This window comes from Megalopta genalis, chromosome 11, assembly GCF_051020955.1.
Source record: "Megalopta genalis isolate 19385.01 chromosome 11, iyMegGena1_principal, whole genome shotgun sequence".
NCBI classification, from domain to species: domain Eukaryota; kingdom Metazoa; phylum Arthropoda; class Insecta; order Hymenoptera; family Halictidae; genus Megalopta; species Megalopta genalis.
The window spans coordinates 4,322,136-4,338,556 of record NC_135023.1 but is presented as its reverse complement, the minus strand read 5'-3'; the positions used below and the strand labels follow the sequence as shown (position 1 = coordinate 4,338,556).

The window sequence follows — 16,421 nt, the reverse complement described above, 5'->3', positions numbered from 1 at the left end:
GCGTTTAGCATGCACGATCCGCGATCCATTACTCGCTTTGCATATCTCTCTTCCCTCGTCCGGTAGCTACCGAGATCGTTCGAGTCGTCTGTTCGCCGACTCTCAACTTCGTTTTCGTACCGAATCGTTCGACGTACCCTTGCTCGTTCTTACAACATGCTCCATGCGTTTCCTCGCGTCGCGTCGCGCACCAAGCGCCCTGTCCCTCGCGGACTTTTCTTTCCTACCTCTCGTTTCAGGTTGCAAGTACGAACACGTTACGTACGGCGTACATACGCATAGTTCGCCAGTTTCGATGATACACGCGTGCGCGTATACGTATAGATCATCGGCTCGATCGTCGAACCCTCGCACGTGCGAACACGATCGATCGGTGAGTCGGAATGGTACGAGTCGGGAACGGTCGGAAATGAAAACGACTCTGGCACACAGGACTTCCGAGACTCGGTACTCGAAGGGTTAACGGTATCGACGCGTGTTACGACACAGCAAAACAAAAAACTAGACCAGATATTGTCTCTGATAACAGTCGATTTTCTGTTATCGATTCTTTTTAACAGAATCGCCCATCCCTAGACCAGGTTGTACGTACATACCGTAATACCGCTCTGCAATTGCGGATTGCGACGGAAACCGACGCTGGACGCGGACAACTCGGGGCGAAGGTACCGTCGATGCCCTATCGTAGGCCGTCTACCGGGTGAACGTTCTAATTCGAAACTACGACGGCGACGCGACACAGGCCTGCGGATAATTTCAAAATGTTCGCTCGGTAGACGCCCTGCGCGTTCGAGTCCCTTTGAATCTCGAATTTAAAGTCCGCGGTTTGTACAGCGCCAATCGGAGCAGTGGCAACATGCTCGAACTATTAGCCAAAATCAACCGTTGATCATTGATTCTGTACCAGTTTCAGCGTTTTGCCACTACCCAAATTGGCGCTGTACGGACGCTGTACGGATAACTTGGACTGGAAACCATAAACCAGAAGAACGGAGCTTCGAGAAAAAATGATACGGGAGTGCTGAAATATTTAACTTCGTATGCAATTGCAAGCTATACGTTGTTCGTCTATCGCTGGAAGAATCGATCGTCGTCGAGCAGAAACAACGAAACGGCATAATAAGCGTGAAAGCGATGTCAACGTTGGAAGAACAAATAGTGGTTATACGCGAAGCTGATTTCGGTTTTCCTCGAACCGGATAACAACACGTGCGCTACGAAAACCATTTTTAAACGCGTTCGAAATGGCCAAACTTTATTCGTATTACACGTTATGTCCGCTTATCGATCAACAAAATTTGTTAGGCGTTGAACAAGATTCGGAAAATGGATGTGCAATTGTGACGTTAGGAAGAAATATTGTTATTCGATACAAGGTTAGAATTTTCGTGTTTACTTTCTCAACATTTATTTCTCGATCCGGAGCATGTATTTTGACGATACCTTGTTTTACAGCTTCAGGATCCAAAGCAGTTGAACAGTTGGACGAGCAAAGATCGATTAACGTCGCAAGTCATATACGATAAAACAACGAGTCGTTATGCAGCAATATTTAACGAGAAAAAGTTACGCGCGTGGACGGTAAACGAAACGGATCTAAATACCATCAAAGGTTACAAATTTCAATCTCCTTTACATACGATCCTCACTTCCGAAACATCTCCGTCCGTATTGGTGCGCAAAGACGGGGCTAGCGCTTCGTTGGAATGGGCTATAGAGAACAGGAAATCTTGGTCCAAAGAGGGAATACTGCGTACGGATGAAAAAATTCTGGACTGTCGCTTGATTCGTACAGGCAACAAAATCAATTTATGCCTCTTGACGGAAAACAAACGGATATATGCCTGCGTTCTGGTTAAATTGAACAACGAAACCTACTCTCAAGATGCCGATCGAGCGAGGCGAATGGAACTTAAACGAAGATCGGAAGAACTTGTCGGTTACACCGTCTTGCAAACCAAAAACAAAGCATGTTTTTTGACGCTATGTAAGTCGACGGTCGTTACGTTTCCCGTTAATTAAACCTGTATACGCGTCTATAATTTTGCGAATGCTTTTCTATTTGTTAGGGTCTCACGGCAGATTGTACAGCCATTCTTTGATGGAAGCGAACAGCGAGTCCGGCCCGAACGCGTTGATCGGTATTGTCGGCAATATAGACACCAAACATCCAGTCGCCGTCGCTCCGTTGAACGAGACAACCTTAGCGATTTACGGGGCAGACGCTTCGGAAGAAGGAGCCGTATTAATGATTTATAACGTTCAATTCAAATTGGTTCAAGATATACAGAAATTGAAGTTGTATACGAAAGATGCAAAATTATGGAAGATCGAGGATAAACTATTGCTAGCCGCCAACAAGCATTTAGCGATTGCACCGTATCATCTAGCGCCTCAGAAAATAGCGACGTTGCTTGGTTCGTCGTTACGCTTCAAGCGTACCGATGAAACCGAAGAGGACGACGATATCGTTGTAATACAGGAGTCGACTTTAGCCGAATGGGAAAAGAATGAACCGACGACCGTCGACGAACAGTCGATTCAGAAACCACCGACGAAACTGTACAAACAGATATCGTCTTATATAAACGAGGGCTTGAGCGATTCGGCGATTCAAGAAATATTAATTCCGCAGCTGATAGAATCGAGAGACGTCGGGACAATTGTGTGGTGTTTAAATGTTTTCAAAGACCTGCCGGAAAAATTGCTAACAGAACTTTTAATCTTTACGCTTCGAAGTTCCGACGAAACTTTCGTACCAACGCAGAATGGTACGATCGAACATCCATCGAAGACCAACAATTGTTTCTCGAGAAACGCTTTCCTCGATCAAATTTTCAATCTTACTTATTCCGACGTTTCTTTGGCCTCCTATCTTAAAAGTGGCTTAAACTTTGACGAAATTCTACGACTGTTGCAGTACTTGACACAAAAATTAGCCGATCGAGATAACGAGTTTTACAACTGTCTTGCACAGGAACCCAGGGACAAACAGCTATACGAATGGTCTAGCCTTTTGTTGGAATCTCACTATCAACATTACGTATTGTCAAGAGATCCGGAAGTATCGACACTTCTGAATGAACTTAATTGCGTCTTGGATGATCATGTAAGTGTTTCTGCGACTTGTCCAAAATTCACATCAGAACTCGATAATAATGTCTTTTGACTCTTTTTTATCTTCGTTGTCATCGTTCACTGACCAATATCCGTTTTAGCTGCATCTACTAAGGGACATGGAAAACTTGAGACCTCTCCTCAAACGGATCATCAACGGCAAATCGTTGAAATTATTACAAAAGGATCGTAACAAGTTCTATACAATCGAGGAAATAAAACTTTACTGATGTATCACATTCTGGAATGTAGACTAAATGCGAACATAGGTTATGAAACAATGTCGAATGCTCAAATTCCTCGTGGAAAGAAAAACTACGGTCTTTTATAATGTCGTTTTTATGATCTGAGACTCCATTTACACACACACAGACTGTCGATAGAATCGATTTTCCTGTTACTATTCTTTTCTATTCTGTTCATTAAGAAAGTAGTAGAGATACGATTCGAGTTAGGTAGCCCCTAAACAAAGTGTCTTTGTTCGTATAGATTCACGAAATCTTTTTTCTTCCGCCTGTAGAATTATAATTCTACTCGACATACGTTGTGTCTAATCATACTTTCGATAAGTATCGATTATAACAAGCAAGAAACCGAAGTCACGAATAAATAATATTTATTTCTATTCGTATCTACAGAGCGCTTTTGTTTATTGCGACGAAATCCACGCACTGTGTGATTTTGTTACGAACTTAACAGCAAAAATATTCTATGTTTCGAATCTATTTCAGCTGATCGATGTACGGCACAGTATTCAAATCACCAATGGCAGCCATACTTAACTTTCCATTTACTAATTTGGCAGCAACCTGCAAATATATTTACGATATATAGTACACGGCGCAAAGGTAAACTAGCTGAATTATTAATGTACGTACAGATGTTACGTCAGAGGCAGAAACATTTTCGACATCGGCAATCAATGATGCTACGGAGGAGACTTTACCCTTGAGCAATGCTTGACATTGTAAACTTTCTAACACAGCAGCTCCATTATCTGCATCGTTTAAAATGTCTGCTTTCAATATTGTTTTACCACGAGCAATATCACTGTCGGATAACTTCAAAGTTCTCAACCACTTGAACGCAGCTTTCGTTAACTGAAATGTAATTACGGTAAATATGAAAAAGTACGTTTGAACGACGACGCGTATCCACGCTGATAGCGTATTCATCGTTAATAGCTTACTCACGTTTCCTGCTATATTGGGTGCTGAACATATAATAAAGCCAAATAGACCAGAATCGGAATAGCTGGCATTCAAACTTGATATTGCAAATGGGTCCGAGCCTGCAATCTTCAACAATTCTTTCTGCAACGGACTCGGACTGCATCCCCATTTAATACGTGGTCCAGCGCCAGAGGCCCTTTGCAGTACAGCACATGCTAGAGCGTCCTTCTCATTCTTCAAACTAACACCTTCCACGGCAACTGCGACGCTGGCTAGATCACTGGCTCTTTCCTTACGAATTTCTCCACCGTAATACCGTGATGGTTCGATTGCACAATCTTCGGTACCGATAGACAAATTATTTGCTAAAGCGGTGAGTTCTGATAACGAAACGCCTGTTCCTACGACCGCACATTTCGGTCCGGTGAACCATTTATTCACAAAGTGCTGCAACTGTGTAAAGAAGGTGAAGCATCGTTTAAAAAAAATAAGAGCATAAACGTTCTGATCATTTTCACGATAAGTTTACGGCAACACGTACAGTTTCCGACCCAATTTTTCCTAACTGACGTTTCGGAGAATACAAAGAGTGTCCCAGTCCGGTATGGTAGGCAGCTTTATGCAACTGCTCCAGAAGTATGACTATATTAGGCAAAGTGGATAACTCGTATTGCAGTCTGGATAACTCATCCGATACTTCCCATGGTTTGAAGACTTGTTTAGTTGCGACATACTCCAAAAATTGAAGCGCATCCGGTCTATAATAAGAAACGATAGCAATCTGTCAGAGGAATAGACGATTCATCGAACATTCTGTTGCAATAAATATTTACAAATTATCCCTTATCACTTGTAACGTGTACGCGATACTTTCTCGATCTACGGTCGCAGTTAAAATGCCACCCGCCTGCTGAATATTTCTTGTTATGATAAACCCGCTTGCACTGGCTGTACTTAAGCCTGCGGCGATCCGTAAATGATGGGTCACACCTTGGGTATCGTAAGTTTCATTTCGTGATCCGACTCTATAAATAAATGGCTGTTAAAACGAAGAAGAAATAGAAGGTTCGTCGAAACAAGTATATGTACTTATAAAGCTTATACTATAAAATACCTGAAAACTATGGACACCTGTGAGATCGGTGAATTATTATCACAAGTGGCAACAGTGACTTTGTTGCCTAAAACTTGACATTCGGGAGCAGTGGCAACCAAAGGTTGAGCAGCTGCTGCAGCTACGTAATGCCTGACCTGCATAAAATATTAAGCAACCTGAGCGGAGGCTGTGAGACTCGTGTGAGAAATATTTATAATTGCACAAAGATCTTATATAATATGAAAAATATCAGAAATTTTAATTCTAGAGAGAGAGAGAGACGACAGAGTGTGTGTGTGTGTGTGTGATCATTTAACACGGTTTTGTTCTTGTAATCTATACAACAGAATATGACATACAAAAGGATATCGAATCGTTTACATAACAGCCATGAGTTACATCGTGTCGTTTATCAACCACAAATAACTTTCCCCTTATTTAATTGATATAAAAATAAGAGTATAATCTTTACCGTCGAGCTGCGTAATAACGACGATCGTGCAACCGAACAAGCCATTTTCTCAGTCCTAGATGACTCTTAACAGCTATTTCGTCGAAGTAGAACACAGCTAACAAAACTTGTGTTCACAGACTGCAGGTGGCGATGGCGTAAAACTTCAAGTCCGCGGACCATAAAGATGAGATAAGAACAGTGCATACGCGAGGTAGGTTGGTACCAAATTCGTAAAAGGAATTCATGGAACTGAAGGATTGTTCGGGCGAAGGGGGTAAAATTTCGATCATATTACGAGGAGCAACCAGTGCTGCCATCTGTTGTCAAATTGTAAAATAAGTTTTAATTTTAATTTAGAATAACTGTTTGTTATCATAGAAAAATGATAAAACTACAAAACACAAGCGAATGAGAGCGAGAACAAGAACGTGCCAGAACAATAGAGGGGATAGGGATAACATAGAAGCGCATTTCAGCGGACAAATTCGGTGACTTATACGTATTGTATAGACTCATAGAGTCATAGGGTCAAGTGTCAAAACACACCGACAGGCAAGGTTCGGTGCCGTGCACATGTTGGTCCGTCGAGTGCATACGAATCTATGTATACGTAGATCCGGTCCGGTACCGATCGATACCATATATGTATAGATATACATACACTCGACAGACCTACAATGTGCACGGCCGAGCATTATCTATAACTATGTTTTGACCCATAAGCGGACAATACTATTATTTTGTATATTATGTATATACTTATGTATACGTACATATATTATATGTAGATTGTACACATACGCTAAAGCTACAAAACACAATAAACTTGTACACGTATATGTTTTCTATTATATTCTATTTATTTCGTTTATAATGTTAATGAAGTCGATACAAATATGTTCGTGCTATATTTGTACTCGTAAACATTGTAATGTGAAGTTTCTCTTCGTTATGATAATTACCGATGACATACCTACGGATAAATAACTGCAAAAATTGATTCACCTGATGGCCGTTTTGACAATTTCTTTTCGACGTTGGTATTATGCTAAAAATACAACGAATATGTTGTATATATACACTTGGTTAAAAACTTAAAAACTCGTTGCGTTACTATTGTAAAATTGTAAAACTCAAACGATACATATACACGTATACTTCGCTTACTTACGAAAACATATCAACATATGTACATACATACATACATACATACATACACACATACATGTGTACATACATTCATGCATACATAAATACATACATACGTACGTACGTACACACAACCGTGCATCTATGTGCCTACGTATCGTAAATGCTACGAATATGTTTAAATAACAAAAAAATAATTATCAAGTTCCATTATTTCGCATACAGTGTGCACTTAATGTCTGATCAATTTGGCACAAAAGTTCCATGATTTCGTAATCTTTGGTTCGAAAAAACACTTAACAAATAATTAATACTCGATCATTTGGAAGCTACTCGCCTGCATTTCGCTACGAACATTGCAACTGAGATACAGTCTTATTTGATATTTTAGTATAATACAATCACATATGTATTTAATGTTCTCATCTACAGTTTAAACATGAAAAAATATCATGACTCAATGTACTGGCTTGTACGTACATTACAAAATGCGTAGCTCATTTGCAATCCCCGGGATACAATTCATGTAACTATAGATAATAATATTGATGCTTATATAGGTGCGTACCATGACTAGAATAAAAACGAACGTTTAAAATTTTTTATCGCTATGCGTGATGGACATACTTACAGCTTACAGCGCTAAATTAGGCAACTCGCTCAGTTTATTTAGCGAATTCTTAAACTGCCTCGAACGATTGAAACGATCGTTCGAGGCAGAAAAATAAACGACAAAACAGAAAACTCTTTCGAATCGAATCAAGAGACGAACAGTTTATCGATGGTGATGCAATTAACGGAAATGCTGCAATGGGCAACGATCATATAAAAAAAAAGAACTACGTACGTTGTATGCAGCAATACCAAAAAACACGAAAGCAGACATGTCGATAAATAGGAAACATGCAAACGTTCCCTTGCGTAGCAAAGATTTCGCACTATCGTCTCGCAAATCTCGCAACGATCACCGACGAAGAATCTTATTATCGCCTTTTAGAAACATGTAGTATAATCATCTCGTTAAATTTTGCACTGTTCAGGAGAAGTTTGTGTAATACGAATATGTGATTTAAAGGCTAGATACTCGAAATAGTAGTACATAATTTCTTTGATCCGCGGGTCTCATGGAACAAACGTTCCTTCTACGATTTTGTTCTTAATTTATCACGTATCTTAAAAAAATAATGTCCGTTTGAAAAATAATAAATACATGTCACATTTCGCTATATGTATACTTTTACGACGATCGTGTCCTATCAGTCGACTACTTTGATCGTAGAAAATTTTTAAAATGTCTTTGTTAATTCGACGAGTTTACGTCGCTGCATTTATTACATTTGTGCGCCTCTCTAATCCAAACTTGTACTTTTGCTCGAAAGGTAGAGAGACTTTGATCGATATTCGTCATTGTCGCTTCTAAAATAAAATCTTCGGTGTTTAAAACTCTACAAGTACATGCGACTAAAAATGCAATCGAATCACAATATTCTGTAATTAGTCGCTATCACCTTTGTCCCAACGTGTCCAATTAAAAACGATCATCGATACCCTTACAGCGTATAATAATTATTTATGTTTAGCAAAATAGCTCGTGCCGAGCTAGGCTGAGTTACGCCAAGCTGAGTTAAACTGAAACTAAACGTTCAATTGCGAAATAGCGTAACATTGCGAAACGACAACATTTTAATTTCTATCTAATGATCGCATCGATTGCTGGCACAAGTAACACGTTCGGACAGCAAATATTCGTTCGGTAAAGTTTGAAAATGTCAATCTTTGATGAGAGAATACTGAAAAGAACTATAATATAATACATAATAATATCGATCCAACTAGCCAACTTGGCGAATCAGCCGAATACGAAATAATCGATTATAAATCAATAATAGCCGGTGTAATGATGGTATGCTGGTCTAGGTGGATGATACGGTGTCGGACTTACAGGATAATTCGGATTGTAGCCTGACAAAGGTGGCGGCGGCGGCGGCGGTGGGGAAGACAAAATTCGACCATCCGCCGGATCAACTACAACATGCTGAGCACCGGAGCCAGTCGATTGCGGACTCGTGATGACGCGCGCTTCGGATCCGTGCAGATGATGACCTCTCGATAAGGCGAGATCAACGGTGTGCCTACCACCAGGAGTAAGATCTAAACTCGCAATCCTCAGTATATCGTTATGAGGATACGGCGGCGGTGGCGGAGGTGGCGGTGGTAGCGGCGGTGACGACGATAGCTGTGGAGGCGGCGGTGGTACCGAATTCGATACGGATGAATCTGATGCGGATGTAGATGCAGGCACGGACGCGGATCCAGATGTCGATACCGATCCCGATGCCATTGCGGATACCGACGCCGATACAGACTCCGATACCGGAATCGGTATCGATACCGGTGTCAGAGACGACGATGGCGACGGTTGCGACGATAGTTCCGATTGTGATTGCAATTGCGGCGCAGAAGAAGAAACGGAAGACGAGATCGACGGTGGTCCTGCTACCGTTACGGACGCTGCAACGGTCGACTGAGAAGGAGTCGAGAGAGGCTGAGGCGAGATCGAATAGCTGCCCGTTCTACTGAGATCGACAGTTTGTCTTTCCGTAATCTCGTACAAATGATGGTGATGGTGATACCGTGCAGTATTTTGTATCTGTACACTGAAACCGTGGTGAAATCCTCTCGCGGTCATATCCAAACCCTGAAGTTCTCCACCATTTAGAACAAGAGGCTCGAAACTTGATCTTTCCCTAGGAAAGGTTTCATCGATGGCATCGTATTTGTAAGATGTCGACAGACCCAGTTGCATCGTTTTCTCTTTGACAGAGAGGCTGAGGTTTTGCGCTACGGTATCACCCTCGTCGCTCGACAAATTGTCGGTAGACGCTGGATGATGATGGTGATGATGGTGATGATGGTGATGGTGATGGACATCTTGATATCGTGAATTCGGCGTTGCCGACGGTGACACTACATTGTCCTGCTGCATGTGAACATAAGTGTTGGGGGAAGAAACGCGCGGTATATCTTCGTGATGCAAATACTGATCGATATTGTGCGTTCTAGGTGTCCCGATGTAATCGATCGATCGATGGAGTTGGTAATCGACGTGTAAATGAGTAGGGGGAGTATTCCGATTGTCCGGTGTAGGTGCCGGAGACATCAATTCCTCCTGTTGTTGAATGTAAGAATCCAAATGACTCGGCGACCTTTGAGGTAACGGAGACTGCAACTGACTGGAGATCGAATAAAGATTGGTATCGCGATCGTTGTCTTCCAATATCGGACTAGATACGGCGCCTATATCTCTCTCGGCAGCGTCAAGAGCAGCTTCGACTAGCAAACTAGCATTCGCGCTCTCGGTTCTTCTGTAAACGCTAAGCCCCAACTTGTTTTCCATAACGCTCTGCATTCTTCCTGCACCCGATACAGTCGACAATGCAGTTTTCTCTTCGATTTCGTTTCTGGCGTCCTCAAACTCGTAAGCGTTTCCAACAACGACGCCCGACGTCGAAAAACGCGGAATCGTCGTCGCGTGCGACGTTGCATTTACATTCAACGTAATCGATGGATTGAATTCACCTAGCCACTTTTTACTGCCTTTACTCTGTAATCTTGAAACACCGTATATATCTGCCTCTATACGAACATTTTCCATTGCCGAATCTAGAGCCGTTAGCATTAACGGTGGTGGTTGTGGTGGTGGTGGTGGTGGTGGTGGTGGTGGTGGTGGTGGTGGTGGTGGTGGTGGTGGTGGTGGCGGCGGTGGTGGTGGTGGTGGGGGTGGCAGTGGTGGCGATGAGGGTGGCGGTGGCGGCTGTGTTGGTGATGGTGGCTGCAGCTGCGACGTCAACGCTGACGACGGCGAAGTCAACGGTGACGGTGACGACGGTGGCGATATTAAAACGCGCGAATTATGTTCCACTTTGTACTTGCCTGTAGGATTCGTTCCAAACTCGATTATATTCGAATGCGTGAAATTACTTGGCGCTTCAACCCGCAAGCTGTCTTCGAAGCTACCCTTGTTCAACGACGTTAAACTGTTGTTGTTATCCTGCTATAAACGTTACGATATCAAGTCGACAACCCATTCAATCACAAATACTCGTTAATAAACGTTAGCATCGTTCAGACAAACCTGGACTTTCCTGCTGGGTCGAGGAGTTTTGCCACGACCAACGTCTTCCACGAGCCCACCGCTGTACGCGTCGAAAGTGTACGCCACGGATCGTTCAATTTTTGGCATCATTTCTTCTGTGAGACCATGTACCTTCTTGTAATGAAATTGTAAGCATTGCTTTGTAGTGAAAGCGGCCTTGCAGCCATTTTCTTTACACCTGAAAATGATGCGCGCAATTAACGCAAGCCGACACGCGATAGTTCGCGTACGTGTACCCATCCGAAAAATATTCAATATGGACCTTACTTGAACGGTTTTACGCCGCTGTGTGTTAGCATGTGTATCTTCAAATTACTTTTGTTTTGAAACATTTTGCCGCATCTGTCGCAAGTCGCAGCACCAACCACGTCCTTGTGATGAACTTCTTTCATGTGACGCTGAAGAGCGGCACGTGATCCCAAAAGTTTTAAACAAAGCTTACACTGAAACTCGCGCAGGACCTCGGACATATCTAAACAAAAATTCGAGATACTTTTTAGAATAGAACTCGAAAATCCGATCAAATTTTCTTCGAATCCCGACAAGGCGAAGAAACTTTTACGCTTACCGCTATGCATTCGTTTGATGTGCACTTTGAGCTTTTGCGGTTGACAAAATTTACGTCCACAAAAATCGCACAACGGCCTTGAACGTTGAGGATTTTGCGCACATCCATACGTTCGATGCATCTCGAGATAATTCAGACGTAAGAAGAACTTTTTACAATACTGACACTGATATGCACCTTGACCTCCGTGCAGTTCTGCCGCATGTTTCATGATATTGTCTTTACCTAATACAGCAGCTCCGCATACCTAGAAAATCAAAACCGTAGACGTTATTCGTCGAGCCGAGAAAAATCTGAGAATCATTACGTTAATCGTTGTTAATCTGTTATTACAAATCAGATTCGTTCGAGCTCACCTTACAATGATATTTTCTTATCGTCAAACTATAATTTGTGTCATGGAAGATGCAACAGTGCAAACGATAATATATCGGATGGGTGAAATTCAAATTGCAACCTCCACAATCTAAACACAGAAAACAGAATAAGCGTTTCATTTAATTCATACTCGAACGTTTAATCGTTTTCGTCGCAACATTCACCATCGATGCTGATATTGACAAAGATGATACCATACTCGTTTTGTCTACTTTATTTTTTCTTGTCCAAGCCGAAGATTGCGAATCCGCCCAATATGTTAGCTCCATTCCCGATACAATATTTTGAGTTGTAACTAGATGTAATTCTCCTTGCTTTGTAATTACAGCAACACTCCTTTCTTCCTTTGTCTCTGCCGGTCTAATGTAACGGATCCAATTACTTTGTAGCGGATTGGTAGTACTGACGTAAGAAGTTTTACCATTGTTATCTATCTGAAGGAAAAAGAAAGTAAAATATAGTGTATTATCGAACGGATCTATTCCGATAGTCACGGTTAAACTATACATTATTTTTCCGTCCCAAGGAGGACAGAATATTCTTCAGACATTTTAAGACTAGGGACACCAGCGTTTTTCTTAACATTATAACTTACGTGTAGTAAAGATATAAAAAACGAAAAGAGAATGCAGAAAGTGATTTGTTTTACGAAACAACTTTGTTGGATTGTTGTACACCTCGAGTGTGTACAGTAAACGTTAATAATGTATAATTACGACGATGGCAAACATCGCGTCGATTTTACCTCCCAGATATGCCGCATGGAAAAATCGTCAGGGATGTCCATTTCCCTAACTGGTCGTCCTACAAGAGGCCCCAATTTCACGTGCATAGGAACAGAACTTTTGGCATATATTCCGAGTCCATGATCCGAATTAGCAACCCTTAATTCAAAGCAATCGGGCAACGAGTCTCGGGCATATAACGGTCGATCGTTGTCTACCATCAACCGTTTCTCTTCCTTTTGTGTCTTCACTTTTGTTTTACAATGATCCGTCGATGATGAATCGTCGTCTGATTCGATATTATCCTCGGTTGTTAGCCCATATCCATCGGACATGGGATCGTCACAGTTTATGGCTTTCAATATTTCTGGATTTTCCTTATGCTCGTTTAACCAATCCTCTAGCGATATGGAATCTGGAATCGCGAACTGCGGGGTTGTCAATGGGCAGGCATCTTGCAAGTGACGATTGTTACATTCCTGACAAAGTTTTATCCTAATAGCAAGCCTCTGTGGCTCGGACATTAAATGTTCGAAATTCCCTTCGGTTTCCGGCCTCGTGCCTACAATAACCGACGATACATCGTCCATTACAGGACTAGTATCTTTATCGTCTTGTACGATTAGTCCGTCTTGCGGCGCTTTCCGAACATCATGATGTTTGCGATTCCTGTGTTCGCTGGTATGTTTATGCCTTTTCCTTTTGTGCTTATGCACAGAATCCTCTATGAAATCTTCCGATGAATCCCCCTTCATATTTTCATCTTCTTCTCCGTGCATACCATATTTCAATCGTTTCCGTCTTCTTTTCAATTTACGAACGTCCGTTACATCCACTTCGACAAAGTTTACATTCAATGCAGCAATGTCAGTGACTGCATCGCCTTTCTCGCTGTCGCTAGCGCAACCAAAAGTATCGATATTTGAAACATATTTCTCCTGTTCTAACTGTACAGGTGGTACAACACCGGTTGCATTCAATTTGTCTAATACTCTGTCCACTAGTGTTTCCGACTTGCTGAAATTATTTTTAACAGCAGACAATATCGTTGAACCATTTGATTTCGACGTTTCATTTTTCCCATTTATAGACGCTATATTTTTCACATCGACATCTCCGATGTTAGAATAAAATGTATCTTTCTTCGTACTAACATTATCTATATATTCTATACTATCTATTTGTTCAGTCTTCGATGCGATAGTTTCATCTTCACTAGCAGTCTTGCAACCGCTGTTTTCTGTGTTCGACTTGACTTCGTGTTTCTGCGGTAGCCCATAAGTATCTCCCTTCGCAGGAAGTTGTTGCTTGTCCTCCAACGTTGTATCCCTTATCAGGGATTTTGTAGATTCTATAGGTACAATCGCATCAACAGTTTTTAGATGGCGTTTCTTTTTTCGTTTGTCCTTACGATGTTTAACTTTGTTCTTGTGATGTTTGGATCGTGGATCGCATCTATTATATATCTCCACTTCTTTGGATAATCTGGGTGGTTCCGCGATCACAGAAGTTTCATGTTCAGTAATAACAATACTGCTTTGTTTCCTCAAACTCCGTCGAAGATATTCTCCCGAATCTTCTACCGATAAATCAGTCGAGGCCATTTGCATTTTGTTTTTCTTAATTCTATTCGTCTCAACCTCCTCTTCTCCATTCCGTTTGCTGCTGTGTCTATCAGTCATACAACCAATTGTACACGTTAAAAAGGATCGATTGACAATGACTCTAATATAGTGTATTACAACTGATCAATCTTGAGATAACATAAACTTGAAATAATAACCATGTAAAAAAAATCACGCATTAGACTCGTATAAAAAGAAAATGTTTACCCAGATACAATCGATGTTTTAACATTCTTTCGGTCCTCTCTCGCTCCAAGAGAAAGCAGACAATTGTTACTTGTATTACGTAATTTGAATGAACAAAAAATTATCGATTGTTTTTATATCCAACATAAAGGCCGCAAGATGGCGATTCAACTAAGATGCTGACATAGAAGAGGGGAAGTCCCGACAACGAGTGACAAGGAAAGTTCACATATCGGTTGAAATGGTTTTTGTAGTACGAATGAGATGTCAATAACAAACCGAACATCGTTTGATCGAATATATGGAAAAATAAATAAATAAGTAAATAATCGTAGACTAATTAAATAACCGATCAAAAATAGATGGACATGTTGAAATTAGAGAAGAACATAGTCTGTTTGACACCTACCTAGAAGCGGACTCTGCCAGATCGAGCAAATAAACAGCAACATCTTCATCCGTTGACAGACCCAGACGCTTTTTAAGAGATAGCCAACGTTTGCCGTTGGTAAGACCAATACGAACGCTGCGAAAGTGTCTCGTTTCCTGTTCCGGCACGACGCCAGAATTATTGGTTCGATGATGAGAACTTCTCGTTAACCCCAACTCTCTCGCATGCCTCGTATTTTTCTTCGGCATCACTACATTATAGATCTGCCGGTATTAAAGCGGCGAACTTGAAGATACCGCGGAGGTCGCGCACCGCAACCGGTATTATCCTATCCTCTTTATGCTCACCGCCTAACCACCGCCGCCCACTCCGCCCGCGCCCGTTCCACCCACCCTTCGCACTTGCCACTCACACTCACGAGTCACGACACGGCACAACTCACCACCCCGTACCTGAACCCTGAACCCGACAACCTCACAACCTCACAATCGCTCACAACCAATCGCACCCATCACGCACGTTATTTACTTACTTCCCTTCTTCTGCTTGTTCGTTATTCTCCTTTCCTTTACCATACCCCACGCACCCCGTCGTCACGATCATCCTCTTTTATCGATCCTGCTGTCTGCGCTTCATCGCCATGTACCCACATGCATACGCTTATATATACGTATGCAGCATGTTGCATATACATACATACTGCGGCATGCTTACACACGTGCATGCATGTACATCTACATGTACAATGTATACGCGCGTATGTATCAAACCTGCACCTGTGTCCTGTGTTAATACACATTCATACATACATTACATGATACGTATACGCGCCAATGCGTATGCAACTGACAGTACGCAGCAACTGCAGTCAACGAGTCAACTTGCATCTCGAGTCTCGAGTTTCGAGCAGGCTCGAGCATCATCTATGAATGCGTATAATTCCTAACATATTGTCAGATGTGAGAAACGACACGTAAGATCAAGTAGCTTCTCTAATATTAAATCTATTAGAATAAATAAATGTTGTTTTTTCGGCGCAGGAAATATATTTTTAATAAAATGCCCCGGAAATTTAAACACGCATATATGTATGTTCTCGATATCGTTTATTTCCACATACTAATTTCAAGGAAATATGTACACTCTTCAGCGTATAATTTAATATCGCTTTCTATTTATGTTCGTACGTTAGTCGATAAAATCGAAGTCGATACTTCTGCTTCTAAGTATATGTACAATGTACACCACATTTGTACGAAAGGTACTTACATCACGTCCCACGTACGTATAGTATGACATTGTATATTTACGTACGTTTAACTGTTTCATTGGGAATACAAATCGACTAGATCAATATCGATATCTTCAAATCGAGTCTTCCCATCGTGTAGGGTCGATTGATGA

At 41.6% G+C, this 16,421-nt stretch overlaps 3 protein-coding genes across 5 annotated transcripts; 1 reads left to right on the top strand and 2 right to left on the bottom strand.

The window, feature by feature from the left end:
- Positions 1 to 515: 515 nt before the first annotated feature.
- LOC117225973 (nucleolar protein 11-like) lies at positions 516 to 3,748 on the top strand. The gene is made up of 4 exons (XM_076525278.1): positions 516 to 1,376; positions 1,456 to 1,987; positions 2,070 to 3,109; positions 3,219 to 3,748. Exons 1-4 carry the CDS (start codon positions 1,245 to 1,247, stop codon positions 3,345 to 3,347), a joined length of 1,833 nt encoding a protein of 610 aa, XP_076381393.1. The 5' UTR covers positions 516 to 1,244; the 3' UTR covers positions 3,348 to 3,748.
- Positions 3,717 to 6,101, bottom strand: UQCR-C2 (Ubiquinol-cytochrome c reductase core protein 2). Its single transcript, XM_033479870.2, has 7 exons — positions 5,858 to 6,101; positions 5,404 to 5,540; positions 5,123 to 5,314; positions 4,831 to 5,047; positions 4,311 to 4,742; positions 3,996 to 4,217; positions 3,717 to 3,926 (listed from the first exon to the last, which is right to left on the bottom strand). Exons 1-7 carry the CDS (start codon positions 5,900 to 5,902, stop codon positions 3,840 to 3,842), a joined length of 1,332 nt encoding a protein of 443 aa, XP_033335761.2. The 5' UTR covers positions 5,903 to 6,101; the 3' UTR covers positions 3,717 to 3,839.
- A 577-nt stretch (positions 6,102 to 6,678) lies between these two features.
- Positions 6,679 to 16,369, bottom strand: LOC117225971 (uncharacterized). 3 transcript variants are annotated; one of them, XM_033479856.2, is made up of 8 exons: positions 15,036 to 16,369; positions 12,836 to 14,486; positions 12,290 to 12,524; positions 12,069 to 12,178; positions 11,713 to 11,959; positions 11,412 to 11,616; positions 11,124 to 11,322; positions 6,679 to 11,042 (listed from the first exon to the last, which is right to left on the bottom strand). In XM_033479856.2, the coding sequence occupies exons 1-8, from the start codon at positions 15,263 to 15,265 to the stop codon at positions 8,868 to 8,870; spliced, it is 5,052 nt and encodes a 1,683-aa protein (XP_033335747.2). In that variant the 5' UTR covers positions 15,266 to 16,369; the 3' UTR covers positions 6,679 to 8,867. The 3 variants fall into 3 exon arrangements, with proteins under 3 accessions (XP_033335747.2, XP_033335748.2, XP_033335750.2); XM_033479857.2 differs by having other exon boundaries at positions 6,679 to 11,039; XM_033479859.2 differs by lacking the exon at positions 15,036 to 16,369 and adding an exon at positions 14,648 to 15,025.
- Between the last annotated feature and the right edge of the window lie 52 nt (positions 16,370 to 16,421).

What these genes read in the sequence shown, in the direction of transcription:
- LOC117225973 (XM_076525278.1), top strand. Translation starts at nt 1,245, where the DNA reads ATGGCCAAACTTTATTCGTATTACACGTTATGTCCGCTTATCGATCAA. An exon ending in ATATTGTTATTCGATACAAG is followed by an intron (nt 1,377 to 1,455) that starts GTTAGAATTTTC and finishes CTTGTTTTACAG; the next exon opens with CTTCAGGATCCAAAGCAGTT. An exon ending in ATTGCGTCTTGGATGATCAT is followed by an intron (nt 3,110 to 3,218) that starts GTAAGTGTTTCT and finishes TATCCGTTTTAG; the next exon opens with CTGCATCTACTAAGGGACAT.
- UQCR-C2 (XM_033479870.2), bottom strand. Translation starts at nt 5,902, where the DNA reads ATGGCTTGTTCGGTTGCACGATCGTCGTTATTACGCAGCTCGACG. An exon ending in CAGGTGTCCATAGTTTTCAG is followed by an intron (nt 5,315 to 5,403) that starts GTATTTTATAGT and finishes ATTTATTTATAG; the next exon opens with AGTCGGATCACGAAATGAAA. An exon ending in CTGCCTCTGACGTAACATCT is followed by an intron (nt 3,927 to 3,995) that starts GTACGTACATTA and finishes ATATATTTGCAG; the next exon opens with GTTGCTGCCAAATTAGTAAA.
- LOC117225971 (XM_033479856.2), bottom strand. Translation starts at nt 15,265, where the DNA reads ATGCCGAAGAAAAATACGAGGCATGCGAGAGAGTTGGGGTTAACGAGA. An exon ending in CTGGCAGAGTCCGCTTCTAG is followed by an intron (nt 14,487 to 15,035) that starts GTAGGTGTCAAA and finishes TATGACTGATAG; the next exon opens with ACACAGCAGCAAACGGAATG. An exon ending in CCATGCGGCATATCTGGGAG is followed by an intron (nt 12,525 to 12,835) that starts GTAAAATCGACG and finishes TTTTTCCTTCAG; the next exon opens with ATAGATAACAATGGTAAAAC.